The sequence below is a fragment of the Colius striatus genome, chromosome 2, assembly GCF_028858725.1.
Source record: "Colius striatus isolate bColStr4 chromosome 2, bColStr4.1.hap1, whole genome shotgun sequence".
NCBI lineage: Eukaryota > Metazoa > Chordata > Aves > Coliiformes > Coliidae > Colius > Colius striatus.
Genome location: NC_084760.1, coordinates 21,567,778 through 21,582,237, shown reverse-complemented (window position 1 = coordinate 21,582,237; position 14,460 = coordinate 21,567,778). Strand labels below are relative to the sequence as shown.

The 14,460-nt window shown below is 33.9% G+C and overlaps 1 protein-coding gene across 4 annotated transcripts in view; it reads right to left on the bottom strand.

The window, feature by feature from the left end:
• Positions 1-14,460, bottom strand: part of COL21A1 (collagen type XXI alpha 1 chain) — a 107,084-nt gene that overhangs the window by 70,423 nt on the left and 22,201 nt on the right. For all 4 annotated transcript variants that reach the window (XM_061989716.1, XM_061989719.1, XM_061989718.1 and 1 more), the window contains 6 exons: positions 13,341-13,892; positions 9,286-9,454; positions 8,935-9,151; positions 6,645-6,818; positions 3,980-4,057; positions 216-299 (listed from right to left, as the gene is read on the bottom strand). In XM_061989716.1, coding sequence (XP_061845700.1) covers positions 216-299; positions 3,980-4,057; positions 6,645-6,818; positions 8,935-9,151; positions 9,286-9,454; positions 13,341-13,892 — 1,274 coding nt within the window. The remainder of the gene's footprint in view (positions 1-215; positions 300-3,979; positions 4,058-6,644; positions 6,819-8,934; positions 9,152-9,285; positions 9,455-13,340; positions 13,893-14,460) is intronic.

The window sequence follows — 14,460 nt, the reverse complement described above, 5'->3', positions numbered from 1 at the left end:
TTTATTAGGAGTTACAGCACCAAAACCTGGCCTTGTGGATGATCCTAATTACTATACCCCACACCCTGGAAACCAGAACTAGGAGAACTTGTCCCCTACTTTTTTAATCTGCCTAACTACAACTAGCCAACATAAGATTTGCGGGAAAAAAAAAAAAGAAAGAAAGAAAAGAAGTAAAAGTGATGTACACTCAGTAAGACAGAATGGAAACTTACTTTGGGGCCTGGAGGTCCTTGTTTTCCTGGTGGGCATATGCAAGGGGCAGGTGTTGAGCCTACATCACTAGGACCATTCATGCACTACCAAGAGTGAAAACAGCCATTAATACACATGTCAAAAGCATTCCACAAATATAATGTTACACAAAACTGATTTTCCTTAAATTACACAGGTTCTGACTTCCACTCCTTTGTTCAGCTGGAACTTCTGCTTACTTGAATACTGCCCTTTAACTATCTTGCATGCATGAATTCATCATTTTATCCAGAAGAAAAATAAACAAAAAAATAAGTACTAATACTCGGTTGATATCTGAAACTCTGTTTACTTTTCAATAATTCTTTTTTTTTCATAGTGTGATAATTTTACATCTGGCAACATCTAAAGTGTGAACAATTACCAAATATAACTATTGAATTAAAGTTTGTAAAACAAATCTAATAAATACTATGTATAGCATAATGACCACAACTGATGGGTCTCAACCATGAACCTATTTGACAAAAAGTGAAGCATGGCTGCTAGCACTGAATCCTACAAGTCACAAGTCCTGGTCAACAGGTTATTCATTCTCCAAAGACCATTAAGTGATCTCCTCCAAACTATGCTCCCTATATAAACAGTGGTAAACACTAAACCTTGGCAGACCAAATCATCCTCTAGAGATATTTTTTTCCTCACCATTGAGATCACATGAAATATTAGTGTTTTATTAAGGCAGACAAGCAGAGAGCTACCAGATTAAATCAATTTGCCAAGATCAAGTGTCCAAAATTTAGGTGTATCAGTCAGTACTAAATCCACATTATTAAGTTAGATTTATCAAATTCTTTTTCACTCAGGAAGTTCTTAGAGGTATGGAAAAGCAAAAATTTAAGGATCCAAGACACAGAGAAGCATATCTTGTATCTATTATCGAAAACATTTTCTATAACTTTTTACTCATATTTTCAAAAATCATGTAGACTTTTTAGAAAGTTCCCTAAATGAAATTATTTCTAAGGCAAATTGATTGATCAAAATACAAATCCCCATTTCCTTTGCAATGATTCCAAGTGGAGCTATGAGGATGGTTAGGGAAGCTATCATGTTATGCCTTCAAACAAACTTCCCTTCAGGGAGCTCCCATTACTGTGATGCAGGTAACAGCCACCTGACTGTGCATATCCACATTCATTTTGCAGCTGCATCCAGCTCTGCAGATAAGAGCAATTAAATTGAACTGGGGAAAAAAAATCAGGCCATTTCCTCTAATAGATGTGTTACTTTAGAAAACTGATTCTTAGTTTGTCAATTGACTAGAGTTCAATTAATAGAAATCCAGTACTTTTAAGCTTAGCAAACCTCTGTCCACTGCAAAGAATCAAAATAACTTTATATAAAGTCAAATACTACCTTAAACTGAGTTTGAGCAGTTTACAATTGAGCCTACCTCTCCATTCTGAAACAAGAAGAAATACAGTTTAAAAGTACAGTAATATTTGTAAAAAGTAAATTCCATTCATTCGTAGACAATCATAAACCAATATAATAAAATAATCATAAACCCAATAATAAATTTAAGGCAATAACTGTCAAGAAACCATAACTCAAAATTTTAGACTCTCAGACATCTGCAACTGCTGTCAATGCATATTAACTTTTAGTTCGTTCAGTTTAAGGGTCTTTCAAGTGAAGTTACCAGTAGCAATTTTTAGAAGGCAATGACATAACTAGAATTAATACTGAACTCTTTAAATATTTACACACTGAATGTTTAGATTTGGATCAAACTTTTTGCCAGGAATAACTTCTCTTCAAAAATATTCTCTGCTTATTCATTCTTGTCAGAGAATACATCAAAATATTTGTAAAATCTCTGATCTCTGCCTGAATCTGGGAAAACATGTAGCAGCACAGAAGCAAGGCTCACTTTTTCTCACTTTCCTATGTCATTGTATTAGACCCTGCTACCAACCAAATTGAGTTTTCCAGTTCCTGCAACACCACAAATATTCCAGCATTCCAATCATGAAATTTTCCGTCTTAATGGTTTAGTAGCCACCACTAGCTGGACTACGTACAGGAATTTTTCTAATGTACACAGTCACCACAGACTTCATGCACAGTCTTTGGAGAGAGACAGCTTCCTTGGTATTCAATTTTCATCTTAGGCAACCTCTACAGAAGGTTATCTTTCTCTATGGACGACAGCAGAAGCTTAAAATTACTACTTAAAATTCAGGGTGAAATTAGTACATAGCATCCCTGCTTCACTCAAGAGCTCTGATACAACTACACTCTGACAGAATACAACCACGAAACAGATATTCCTCTTTGGAGATCATTCAACATTTTTAGTTTCTGAAGGAGTCCAGAATTTCATGGGTAAAGTCCAAATTTAATTTACAACAGCAAGTGAAACTAAACTGGCAAAAAGCAATCCTTTTGCTTGGACTTCTTGCCAAGTCTTAGAGAACACAAAATATGATGGACTTCATAGTGTTTGCTTTCTTTATGCAAATTTTTGTTTTATTTGCTTACTTGTCATATCCTATTTCTATTTGGTAATGAGCAAAAAGGTATGTGGTGCAGTTAAATAGTCAAATACTAAATTTAGTCTTTAAATTTAAAGGCCAACTTTAAAGGATTTAGGATTTGAAGCCAACTTCACGAAGTGTTCCTGAACCCATTAGTTCTTGACATAAAGTCAGGTTTCAGAACAGCTAATAATCCAGCCTTATTGCTTCAATGAAAGCTGTGAACCCCTTAAAATGCCCTAATAAAGGTACTGATTGCAACAGACACACACACCACAAATAAAGGGGAAAAAAACCACACTAGGTGAGAGTCTGTGCAAAACTGAAATAACTGGATATTGAAGACTCACAGAATCTACTATCAAGCTGTCAAAATGGTCCTAATAATCCAATCAGACCATGAAGAATATGGATTTATATAGTAATACACTAGTGTCCAATTTTCTTAAGCTCAGCTTGTTTTAGAATCCAAAGAAACACAGATATTTTTAAGGAAAATCTACCTATAAAAGTCTCTTGCTTATATTTTGAGATGAGAGCTGAATACTTTCAAAAATCTATCTTGAACTGTGTCATGAATAGTTTCAAAATCTGTTTGCCTGTGTTTCACATTTCATTGCATAATTAACTGCAAATAAGTGGTCAAAGAGAGGGTCAAAGGATGCCCATAAGCTTCCTAATGGTGTACATGAAACACAGCTGTTTTGGGGTTTTTTTTTGTGTATCCATAACATCATGAAATCTTGGTCACATTTCAGTTAATGGGTTATTTAACATAGATGTCAGCACAGATACTTCTGATAGGAAAAGGTGATTTAAAAACATAGGTCTGTTGGTTATATACAAACATTTCAGTGATTAAATCACAAGTAGCAAGAACTATATCACAGAAGTTAAAAGTAATCAAGTATTTTACACTACTGTACTCATAGTTTTATTGGGGTTTTATGTTTAAAATCTTAAATTGTAACAGGAGATGCTGAGGGCCTTCTATACTGCTGTCAAATTTCCACCATTAAATATCTAAACCAAAAAAATCCCACTTTTAAAATACATTTGTGTAAAAATAAGGCTGGAAATAGACAAATTCTGTGACTTGACATTGCACAGCTAACAGGTATTTCTTTGCACTAGCTGAAGCAATGTATTATCACTTATTTTAAGAATTCATTGAGTCAGCTTTTAACAGTGAGTTGTAAAAAACGCCAAGTAGTTCTCAGAAGTTCATCTATCATACTCACAAATCCTGGGATCTCACAGACTGTTTCTCGATTATTGTGCTCTGGGTCACAGTAGATTCGCAGTTTTTGTATATCAAACTACAATTCAAAACATAAAAGACTTTTTTAAGAGAAAGTGTTAATAGTCTGACATTAAGATAGTTTAATTTATAATATTAAATTCTACTATCCACAAAGAAAAATGAAGAAAAATGAACAAAATATTAAAATGCAAAAGAATCTGCCAATTCTGTGTGTCCATTAAAAAACAATTACAGATGTAGAAACATTTTTTACCAGGCTACTCACAATGATTAATACATGCCACCAATTAAATATTCTGTAATAGGATTATTTAAAGAAAAATAATCAATCCCAGATTTTCTTTTCTAAAATGGAAATCACCACACCTAAACCTTGGCAATAAACCTGAACACACACAGCACAAAGTACACTGGCTGCCAATAGAAACAAAATCAACCTTTTCCTTTTTACCTTAACAGGCCTGTGAAGATGTTTCTACTCTGATATGTCTCTACTATATATAAGATTAGTAAATTTTGGTGCAGTACCAGACATCACCCCTGACACATAAAAGAATTTGGTTTAGAGTTTAGCTGTTTAACGCAAAGCTTTAAGACATAACCAATGAAAACACTGGCACCATGTAACCAAAAGTTTGTGCCATTCTGCTCTGTTGCTATACTCAGGAAGAAGTAACTACTGAAGTCAGTTTTTCTAGCATAAACTATCATGACTCCAAAGCCAGAAAAGCCCTGTCACATTTACTTTAAATCGTAGACTGGAAGCAGTTGAAGAAAGTGCAGAAAATAGTCTGTTAATACCATGTCTGAGAATATCTGCTTTCAAATATAAAATGTCTAAAATTCAAAGTGCTTAAGTATGTACACAAGTTTACCATCGCTCTACTTGAAAGCATTTCAGCCAGTAAGATCCCAACAATATCAAGAACATTTGCAAAACATCACCAGAAAAATATCTGAATCAGGGCACAGAATGAAAATTCACCAAAGAATCTCTGAAGGAGATCCTTGTATCACATTTTTTATCCAGCGCCAACTGATTTCTTTCTTAAAGGATTTCAAAACACCTTTTCATTGAAAGATAGTATGCCACTCATTAAATATTTCTCTGTCATTATAGTTTACATAGAAATATCCTGGCAAAGTTTGACTACTAATGCTTTGCAGACAGAGAAAGTAGAGAAAGGAAATACTTCTTTCAGATTATAGAAACCACCTAGAAATATAAAATTGCAACCTTAGGCAGATTTTCTACTTTTCTTCTAGTCCACTGTCAGAGGATCTTACATGATTTGACATTCCTAAAATATTTTCATTTTAGATAATGTCTCACTACTGACACTCTTCAACTCAGAAACAGTATCGCCAGAAATTTAGAAAAGTCTCATTTCTGCAGTGACAAGAGAAAAAACAAGACATAGCAGCAAAGAATCAACCCTCTATTCCTAGAATGCACAAAACTATAAAATGGGATAATCCTGCACTGACAGAGAAAACGCATAAGACAGTTATGATCAGTTTCACCATCTTTGAAACCCCTACTTTCCTTGCAAAAAGTGCTTGAAGTCCTATCAGAAACTGTGATGAGCATTCAGAAGTTTTTTGCACAGTATACAAGACTATGTTACCACCAGAAATGCTGAGTCATACACACAGTGCCTCATCCAAGTTTCCATGTATACTTTTAGAATATGATAATAATAGAATTGAAGTTTGGCTATGAATAACAGAAAATTCAGGAACAACTGAATAAGGACATGTGAAAATAGTTAACAGAGATGATCCAAATCAAATGAATATATTTTAACAGGAGCAGTAAGGATCACAAAATTAACAGTACAGAAACCCCATAGCTTTCAAAATAACTCAAAAATAACGTCTACTTCTGCAATTCAGTATTTTGTAGTATTGTTTCCATTACTATCAGGCTAATTAGTAATATCATTACCACATTGCTATAAATGGAAGGAAATAATCTATTTAGCCAATGTCTGGAACATTGTCAATATAATAATCTCCTCCACACAGCCTTTACCTATAAAGCCTAAAGTTCTAACCAGCTTTTTGTGTCTGCAAAGAGCTGAAGGTAAAAGGAATTTAATGTTACTCAGAACAGAGGAGAACCTTGGTACGGGGTTTTTGGGAAGTGTTCCAGCACAGCAGAATAAAACAGTGGCAGTGTGAGCACCAAATATTTGCAGTAGAACAGAAACAGAGATACACCTTGGACTCTTGTGACAGCTAGTCATGAGAAAGAAATTTCATCAACATTTTGTTCTGTCCCTTTTACCAGCACAACTCATACACCAATGGAAGGAGATTATGTGTCAAGCACAGAGGATATCCCCTGCTTTGAGATGCTGTTCCCAAATCGGAGCAATCATACATGTTGCATCAAATTTATGTTTCAGCAAAACTGAATGCCTCTTGAAGCCAGTGAGAATAGTTAAGCATCCACTACACAGGATATGTCAGTTGCCCTGAATCCTCCTGACCATTTATCTTCCCTTTTAACTATTAAAATTTTGTACGTTAAATCTCAGCCTAGTGTAAATTAGAAAAGTTCAAGAAAACAGGAGGTGCAAATGCAAGGTTAGCCTATACAGAATTTCTTTATTATTGTGGTTTTAGTGTATGTTTACCTGTACAGTTTCCTCCTTTCCAGAATACTTTCCTATTTGAGTTAGGCCACTGATGTAAATGCCTAAAACAGGATGTAATGGCTTCACTTCAATTTCTTGGCCATCTATATACAAAGTCACAAAGTCTTCTGTTACTAAGAGACGAATTTGATGCCAGCCTTCATCAAACAATGTCTAAGAAAAGTGAAGAAAACAGACTTGTTTAAAACAAAATGTCTTCAATTTAAATAACAATAAAACTGCATTTTAACACTTAAACTGCTGTTACTTTTGGAGATGATCCACGTTCCAGGTATTGTCATGAAAAAAAACTGCAACTGTATAGGAAAGAAAACACTTACCAAGTAATATTATCATTGATAAGACAAAATTTGGTAATAATTAATCCCAATTTCAGAATTATTTTATAACTCACATGGATTTTATCACTCTATGGTCTTGAATATGATCAAAGCCATATTTGTTAAAAACATGACACCAAAGGCTTCTCTCAAACACTTTAGATCTGAAATCATTATGAAATCAATTTAATATTCAAAAATCTTTCTACTCAATCTCTTATTAAAAAAAAATCTTAAAGGAGTTATGATATTGGCAAAAAGAACCACAATATTGCAATGAATAAACTAAATATTACTTTCATCATCTCATAAAACTTCAGATTTCTAAGGCTTAAGTTTTAGTTTAAACAAAAAGCACAGCTCTACAATTAACAGAAAATGAGAGATACTCTTAAAGTATTTCTCACCTACCTTAGCATTAAAATTCAACATGGGAAGAAATTCCTTCTTCTTTAGGCTATCCAGTAATTTAAAAAATAATCTAGCTCTTTATCTTAGCCTAGACTAGATGCTTGTCTTTTATAAAGCTACATTTAATAGATGTTAATCCCACGCTATATTAGCATACTAAACTGAAACATATATCTTTCAGTATGTGTTACCTTTTGCAGACATAAACAGAAATTAAGCTTACTTCACTTACAGTATACACCCTTAGATAGCACCTCTGGTTTATTTTTATTTGAATATTGGGGTTTTATTTATTTATGATGGCTCACATTACAAGATAAACTAAACAACAGATCAGACTATATACATAATTTCCATTTTCCTAAGTAAAAGTGACAAACTATCATAAAGGCTTATGAACTAAAAAGGTTCATTAAAAGTATAGTGACATTTATAGTGTGTTTAAAGACATATTGCATTACTGGTCTCGTTATAGCAATACAAGCACGGGGAAACAGAAAAGAAAAAAAAAGAAAGTCTTCATTTCATGGTGAAGTTCATGAATATTTGAGACTGCAGGAATAAGATTGATTTGTCACTGTAGCTACCAGAAATAATTAAATACAATTTTTTTGATTGACTCTAAAGTGAATTTTCTAACCAGTTCCAGTAAATCAAGTTTAAAATTACTTCTTAAAAGATCACTTCCAAATAATTTTCAAAAGGAGGCAGAGGAAATCTAGAAAGAAAATGTAAAATTCTCCATGCAATAACAGAAGAATAAAATACCCTTCTCTAGCAAAAGCTTAGTAGTTAAGACCTTCTCTTGGAAAGTAGTCTTTCCTTCTGTGAGGATTTACATTTCAAATTCCTTCAGCCTGATTTGGAGTAAGGATTCAAATACGGGCTACCACTTCCCAGAAAACTTGAACCCACTTGGCCATGAAGCGCTCCAGGAGTAAATCTGTCCCACTTTTTGTCTGCTGAAGCTCTCTCTTTGTTCACTTAAATAATATTCCCTGCATTAGGAACGGGAATCTCTAGGCTGCATATTCGTATACTACTACAAACTCAAAATGAGAGACATTCCATCTCCTCCTTTCTGTCTCAACTGCAAATGAGACAATCTTTCTTACAAGCGTTGAATATTTCACTGAAAATTACAGAAGACAGACTGAAAGAGAATCAACTAGTTGAAAGGAATTTTTATTCAACAGAAAACTAGACAAATCCACACTGAACTACCATTTTTTAATTTGTGCCATTGTGTCTCTCAAGGAATTAAGAAAAAGTCTCTCTAAAAATGGACTACTTTCATTTGCATTTTCTAGTTTCCATATCAAACACAGAAAATATGTTCCAGTACATATGTTAAGCAAAGAGCTGTGTGGAAAGAAAGTCTGTGTGATCTTCAAAATTACTTGCTGGAAGCTATTGAGTAGAAAGTACCTTCAAAGAATTTATAGCAACGATCACTTAGATCATGCATTTTTAAAGAACATAAATGGCATAGGAATGATGTGTATTAAAATGAGTATTCCAGCAAGATGATCACTTACCTTTACACGAGGTGCAGCAAAAGTAATTACTTGTGTGCCATTTATTAAACTTGTTGTAGTGAATGATAATGTTTTCTCTTCTCCATTAATAGTGACTGCTATCTGTGGTCTCTTATCCAGACTTAGAATTCTCCACAAATCCCATGTCTTTTTTACTTTAAATCTTTGAGTGGAAACAAACACATAAGATGGAGGCAAACCTTCTGGAAACACATTCCTAAATAAAGAGGAAGGGGAGAAAAAAAAAAGATAGTATTTGAGCATTCATGAAAATCTTAAGTCTCTCTCCCTTTAAGCAAGCAAAGAAAAAAATCTTAGCACATTTAGAAGTGTATTTATAAATTTCATTACCTTGTCAGTTCTGACAAATCAACACGTGAGGTTACTTCATAAGCTTTTGCACTAGTGGTTGGTATTTGAATTCTCTTTTTCACCTTTTTCTTCACACCTAATCCTACAAGAATGTCAAATCCTTTTTCATCTCGAGCTGCCACTGGAATTCTTGTTGGACAAACAGATTCTGCAAAGTAATAAATACAAGTATGGTTCAAAATATGACTTCAAATTTTCAAAAAGTATCCTCCTATCTATTTGTTTGTAGCTGCCTTTCAAGAAATAAGAGCTCTGAGAACTGCCAGATAAGTACAACATATGAGAAGTGACATGCCAAATCCTCAGGGACACAAAGCAAGAATATTGAAATGCCATATTTTACTGCAATTACAATCACGTACTATTTTTAAATGTCAACAATAATACTTAAAAGGTATTACAATATCTAACAGAAATATTGAAATTCATTTCTAAAACTGTATGGTTCCAAATTGCAACAAAATTATAGATGTTTATTTCCACAGTGCACTAACATTATTTGGAATAATCCAGCATCTCTCTCAACTATAAAATCAGTTTGAAAATAGACAAAGGTAGAACTATCTAAGACTATTTTTTTCATCTTCTTTTGCTCAAAATGGACTCTGATCTATTTTGTCTGTTACATTGAAATCTGCTTGAAGTTATTCTCACTGGACAAATATTGTGTGATATATGTTCTGTGGAAAATAAAGTTAGCAGAATGTTATCTCTGTTTAATACTCTTTACACAAAAACAATAGTAGACAGTGGATCTGTCTTACCAAAAAAAAAAAAGTGAGATAGCAGAGTTAAATTCAATGCTAAAGACAACATTGTACTAAAGTAATAAATCAATGAAAATGGAGCAAACATCTTTTTTGTTTTCTAAAATTGTACCAAACTATCTACAAAAAATACATTTCCATCACTCATTTCCCATTGTTTGTTCAGAAAAGCATCAGTTCATAAAAAGTGAATTGGTTAGGAATGCATTCCAAAGAAGGAGTGGAGAGTTCTCTCATCTTCACCTGGACCAGTCATGGGCTTGAAAATTCACATTTCATTGGCAAGGAATTACCAGATCAAAGGTCTAGTCTGGCTTGTCTTTATAATACAAGCAGCACTACATAGTTTCTAATCAAGCCAAGAGCAGTCAGAAGCTGCTGTGGTGGGGGAGGCGGGATATATAAATCCTAAGAAAACTCAGCTAAGTGTGTGCACAAACTATCTACAATACAAAAAGGATAATGCATTTTGAGGGGACATACCACAGGTACCTGGGGGAGCAGCAAGAAGTCATGTACACTTCTCTTAGTTTTTTTTCTCCCCACAGCAAAATATCACCTGACTCCCAAATTTAACACATATTAAAAGTTCTCTGCTTAGTTCTGCAAGAGAGAATTGCAAGAACTCTCTGCCTACATTTTGTAAACTAACATGTCTACTTTCTGAATGCTTAAAAAAGAAAAAAAGGAAAGAAATATAAATTTTCCTTCTCACTTTTCTCAAAACACAGATGCAGGATTTAAGTATACATACTTATAATACTAAGTGAAAACAACACTTTATTTTTTCAGGTTTCTTCAGTGTGCACTGTGGTCACAGAAATATTTTCTAAACTCACTTATGCCCCTTCCAACCCCTACCATTCTATGATTCTATGATTTCAAAGCTGAGTAATGGTCCTATCATCATATTGTTCCATTATCATCATAGACTGAGACAAGAAAATGAACACAAGAATCTCCTACCAGTTATAGTATCAGAAATTTGGTGTAAAGTTTAAAAAAAACACACAGAAATGGGATTACTTTATGTGAGAGGGCACATTGAAGAATTACATTACAACATTCCCAGTAAGGTAGACCTTTCTTGTGTCTCCTGGATTATCTTTTAGTAGGACTATATCGATAATGAAGTCATTACACAGGATGCACAAGCCAGTAGCAAAATTAAGAACTGTCTTCCATGGGAAACATGGGTTGTGATTCCAGCACCTGATACAGCAAATCTCTGACCTATACTGAAATCTTTTTCCCTTTTAATGTTTTTATATAGTTTTCTGATGCTTTCTTTTTCCTTTTCTGAAGCATAAAATAATTTTTTTCCCATTAGCTAGCACAAAGGAAATTCTCTCAGCATCCTCCTGACATACTTCTGAGGTTTGCATTGAGTATGGTTTTAAAATGCACTCCTGACACACAATCTTTTCTGTATTTTTGCTATAGAATATTAATACTGCAGGAACATTCAACTTCCAAAGTAAATATTAAATGCACTATAAATATTTGGGGACTATTTTAGCTATGTTTTTTCTTTCTGTACGACAGGTTCAGCAGGCTTTTTCAACCTGCTGTACTCTAAAACGAACACTAGAGTTCCCAAAAGGCACACAAGAGCCTTCCATCTGCAAGGCCAGTCCAAATAGCACTACTTGTCATGAGAACCACCAAACCTCTGCCTCCTTTTTCCAGAAAGTGATTCTCTTATATCTATGTTCATGTAATAACAAAGTTAAAAATGCAATAGAGTAAAGGCTAGTACTTTTTTACAACATTAAAACAAAGATAATCAAGACAAAATTGCAAAATTTTGGGGTAGTTTCATGTGGTTGATGACAGACAAATTATTGGGGCTTTGCCCTAGTGGAACTTCCTCTCTCAGAGTCAGAGGAAATCTTCGCCACTTAGATATAAAATTTCCAGTTTACAGTCTTTCAGTCCACCTGCTAAAGACATTTCAGTTTGAAATGAAGCTGCCAACTGGTTCTGATCACTCTTTGAGAAAAGTATCGCAATGCTAACATGAAGGAAGAGCACAACATCAGACAAGGAAAGTAAAGGATCACAAAGTAAAACAGTAAGTACACTTCTGTATACATAGTCAACATTCACAGGTTACTGCTCTAAGAGTTGTGTCAAATATTGCAGCTGAATTGTAGAAGATACTACTTAACTTAGTTCTGAAAGTAGAAAATCCACCTTGATGAAATGTAATATCATTCTAAACTCTAACTTCTAAACTTCCATAGAAAACATTGTGTTTATTTTTTTTTCCCTGTATGAAGTTTTATTAAAGAATTTAGCTGCATTTAGCTGATTTAATTTTTGGATTCATCACTTTACTATATCAGCTACAAGGAATTGTTATGATTTTTCCTAAGTAAATCAAGAAATAAACACTATTACTCTCAAGTATCACTATATTTTTTCCAATGAAGTCCATAGTCAAAGTGTGAGCAAATGAAAACAATTTTTGTTTTCTTAGTAAGTGCAGAAATCTGGTACAACAAATGTGAAATTCAACTTTCCTCAATTCTTGGTAATATAACATGTTCAAAATAACACTGATTAATAAGCACTGCATACTAGAGTCCTTATGAGCAATACGTTTTAGAAGCAATGTGCTATCTTTCTCATGTATATGAAAAGGCCATTGTTTCAAAAGTTTTCAGAAAACTCAATGCAGTAATGCTGCTAGCATTCTAAAGCTAAAAAGTTATTTACAATGTTGGTCTTGGCTAATTCTTCTATAAAATCCTTCTAAAACTGATTGTTACAGTTCCAGGAACTTTTGCCAGGAGTCTTTCTTCCGGGTTTTTCAACACATACTAGTGGAAGAACTCCTCTTTGCAGTGATAGGCTATCCTCTCAACTGTCAAGAAGAAATGTTAGACTGTGGGTAAGTGTCAGCCACACCTAGGAAAAGGATAAAGTAGGCTCTATGTTCTCAGCACAATGAGAATTGCTCAACTATTTTAAGGTTTTTAAACTTTCTCTGTGAAAAAAAATTTGGGGCTTAGGGAAAAATGCTGCATACTGAAATTGAACACACACGTATTCAAGCATCACATCTTTCACAAACATGCTTCTTTGTTTAAAGAACAAAATAACATTTTGGGAATGACCTCCACAAACATGATCAAATGAAAGAAGATCATAAATAAATACCATCAGGTGCCTTAGGTTGCATTAATCCTGCACTCTGCTTGTGAAATAAAGGTTCAAAACTCCATTCTGCACACCTAAAACATTTTATAATCATTTACTTACCTTCACAGAGTTTCTGCTTTATAACTTCTTTAATTCTTGATATTGCGATATAATCTTCAACATAAAATACATAAGTCGATGAAGGCTTGTTAGCGATAGCTTTAAGTTCATCCTCCTCAATTTCTGAGCCAACACCAATAGCAAACAGAGTGATTTTATTTTTCCTTGCTTCTGCTGCTACGTCTTTGACTTCATCTTGGGATTTTCCATCAGTAAGAACAACTGCTATTTTTGTCAAAAATCTTGAAGATTTTGCGAAAAGATGGTCATAGGCAAACTGAATAGCTCTTCCCGTTCTTGTATTTCCTCCCAAGTAGTGTATGGACTCCATTTCCCTGATGAGGTTCTCAGTGGATTCATGACTTCCAAGGGGAATTTCAAGCACAGGGTAATCACTATACTGGACAACTCCAACTTGAATAAACTTTGGCCCTATGTCAAAATTTCTTGTAATGTTGACAAGCCAGCTTTTTATTATTTCAAAATTTTCTGGGCCAACGCTGTAAGATCCATCTAAGATAAAAACTAAATCTGCTGGAGCAGTTCTGCAACCTAAAAAACAACCCAATCAAAAATCAAACAAATATTTTAAGAACACTTCCACTTTCCCCTTCCACAGGAAGTATTTCTCATATCAATTACCAACCGTTTTAGGACCTATTTGGACAAATACATTCCATTTAAAAAGAAATCATCTGAGTTTATCAGGGAAAACAAGACTGTTTCTGCAAAGTCATCTAGATTCAACCTGGTATCTGAAAACCATATAATTTTCTGGTTTTCACATTATTACCAGAAACGACTATGAAGAATTCTGGAGTTCAGTTCCTTAGCTGGCAGTTGCATTTCATGCAATCAGTAGAGAGGAATACATTTTGTTTTTTTCCATATCTCTTTGTCTGCGGAGATGATAAACAGAAAACCTCATTTTTATTAGCAAACCAAACACACTGCAAAGAAAGGCTATAGTCTGAATACTCCAGAATTCAGCAGTAATAATCAATCATTTTACAAACACATCTTAACTGATTTCTGACACTTATGAACCAGTTATTATAAAATCCTCAATATAAGACCAGGTGTGCTTTTAACAAATACAATGTAACTGCATGATGACTAG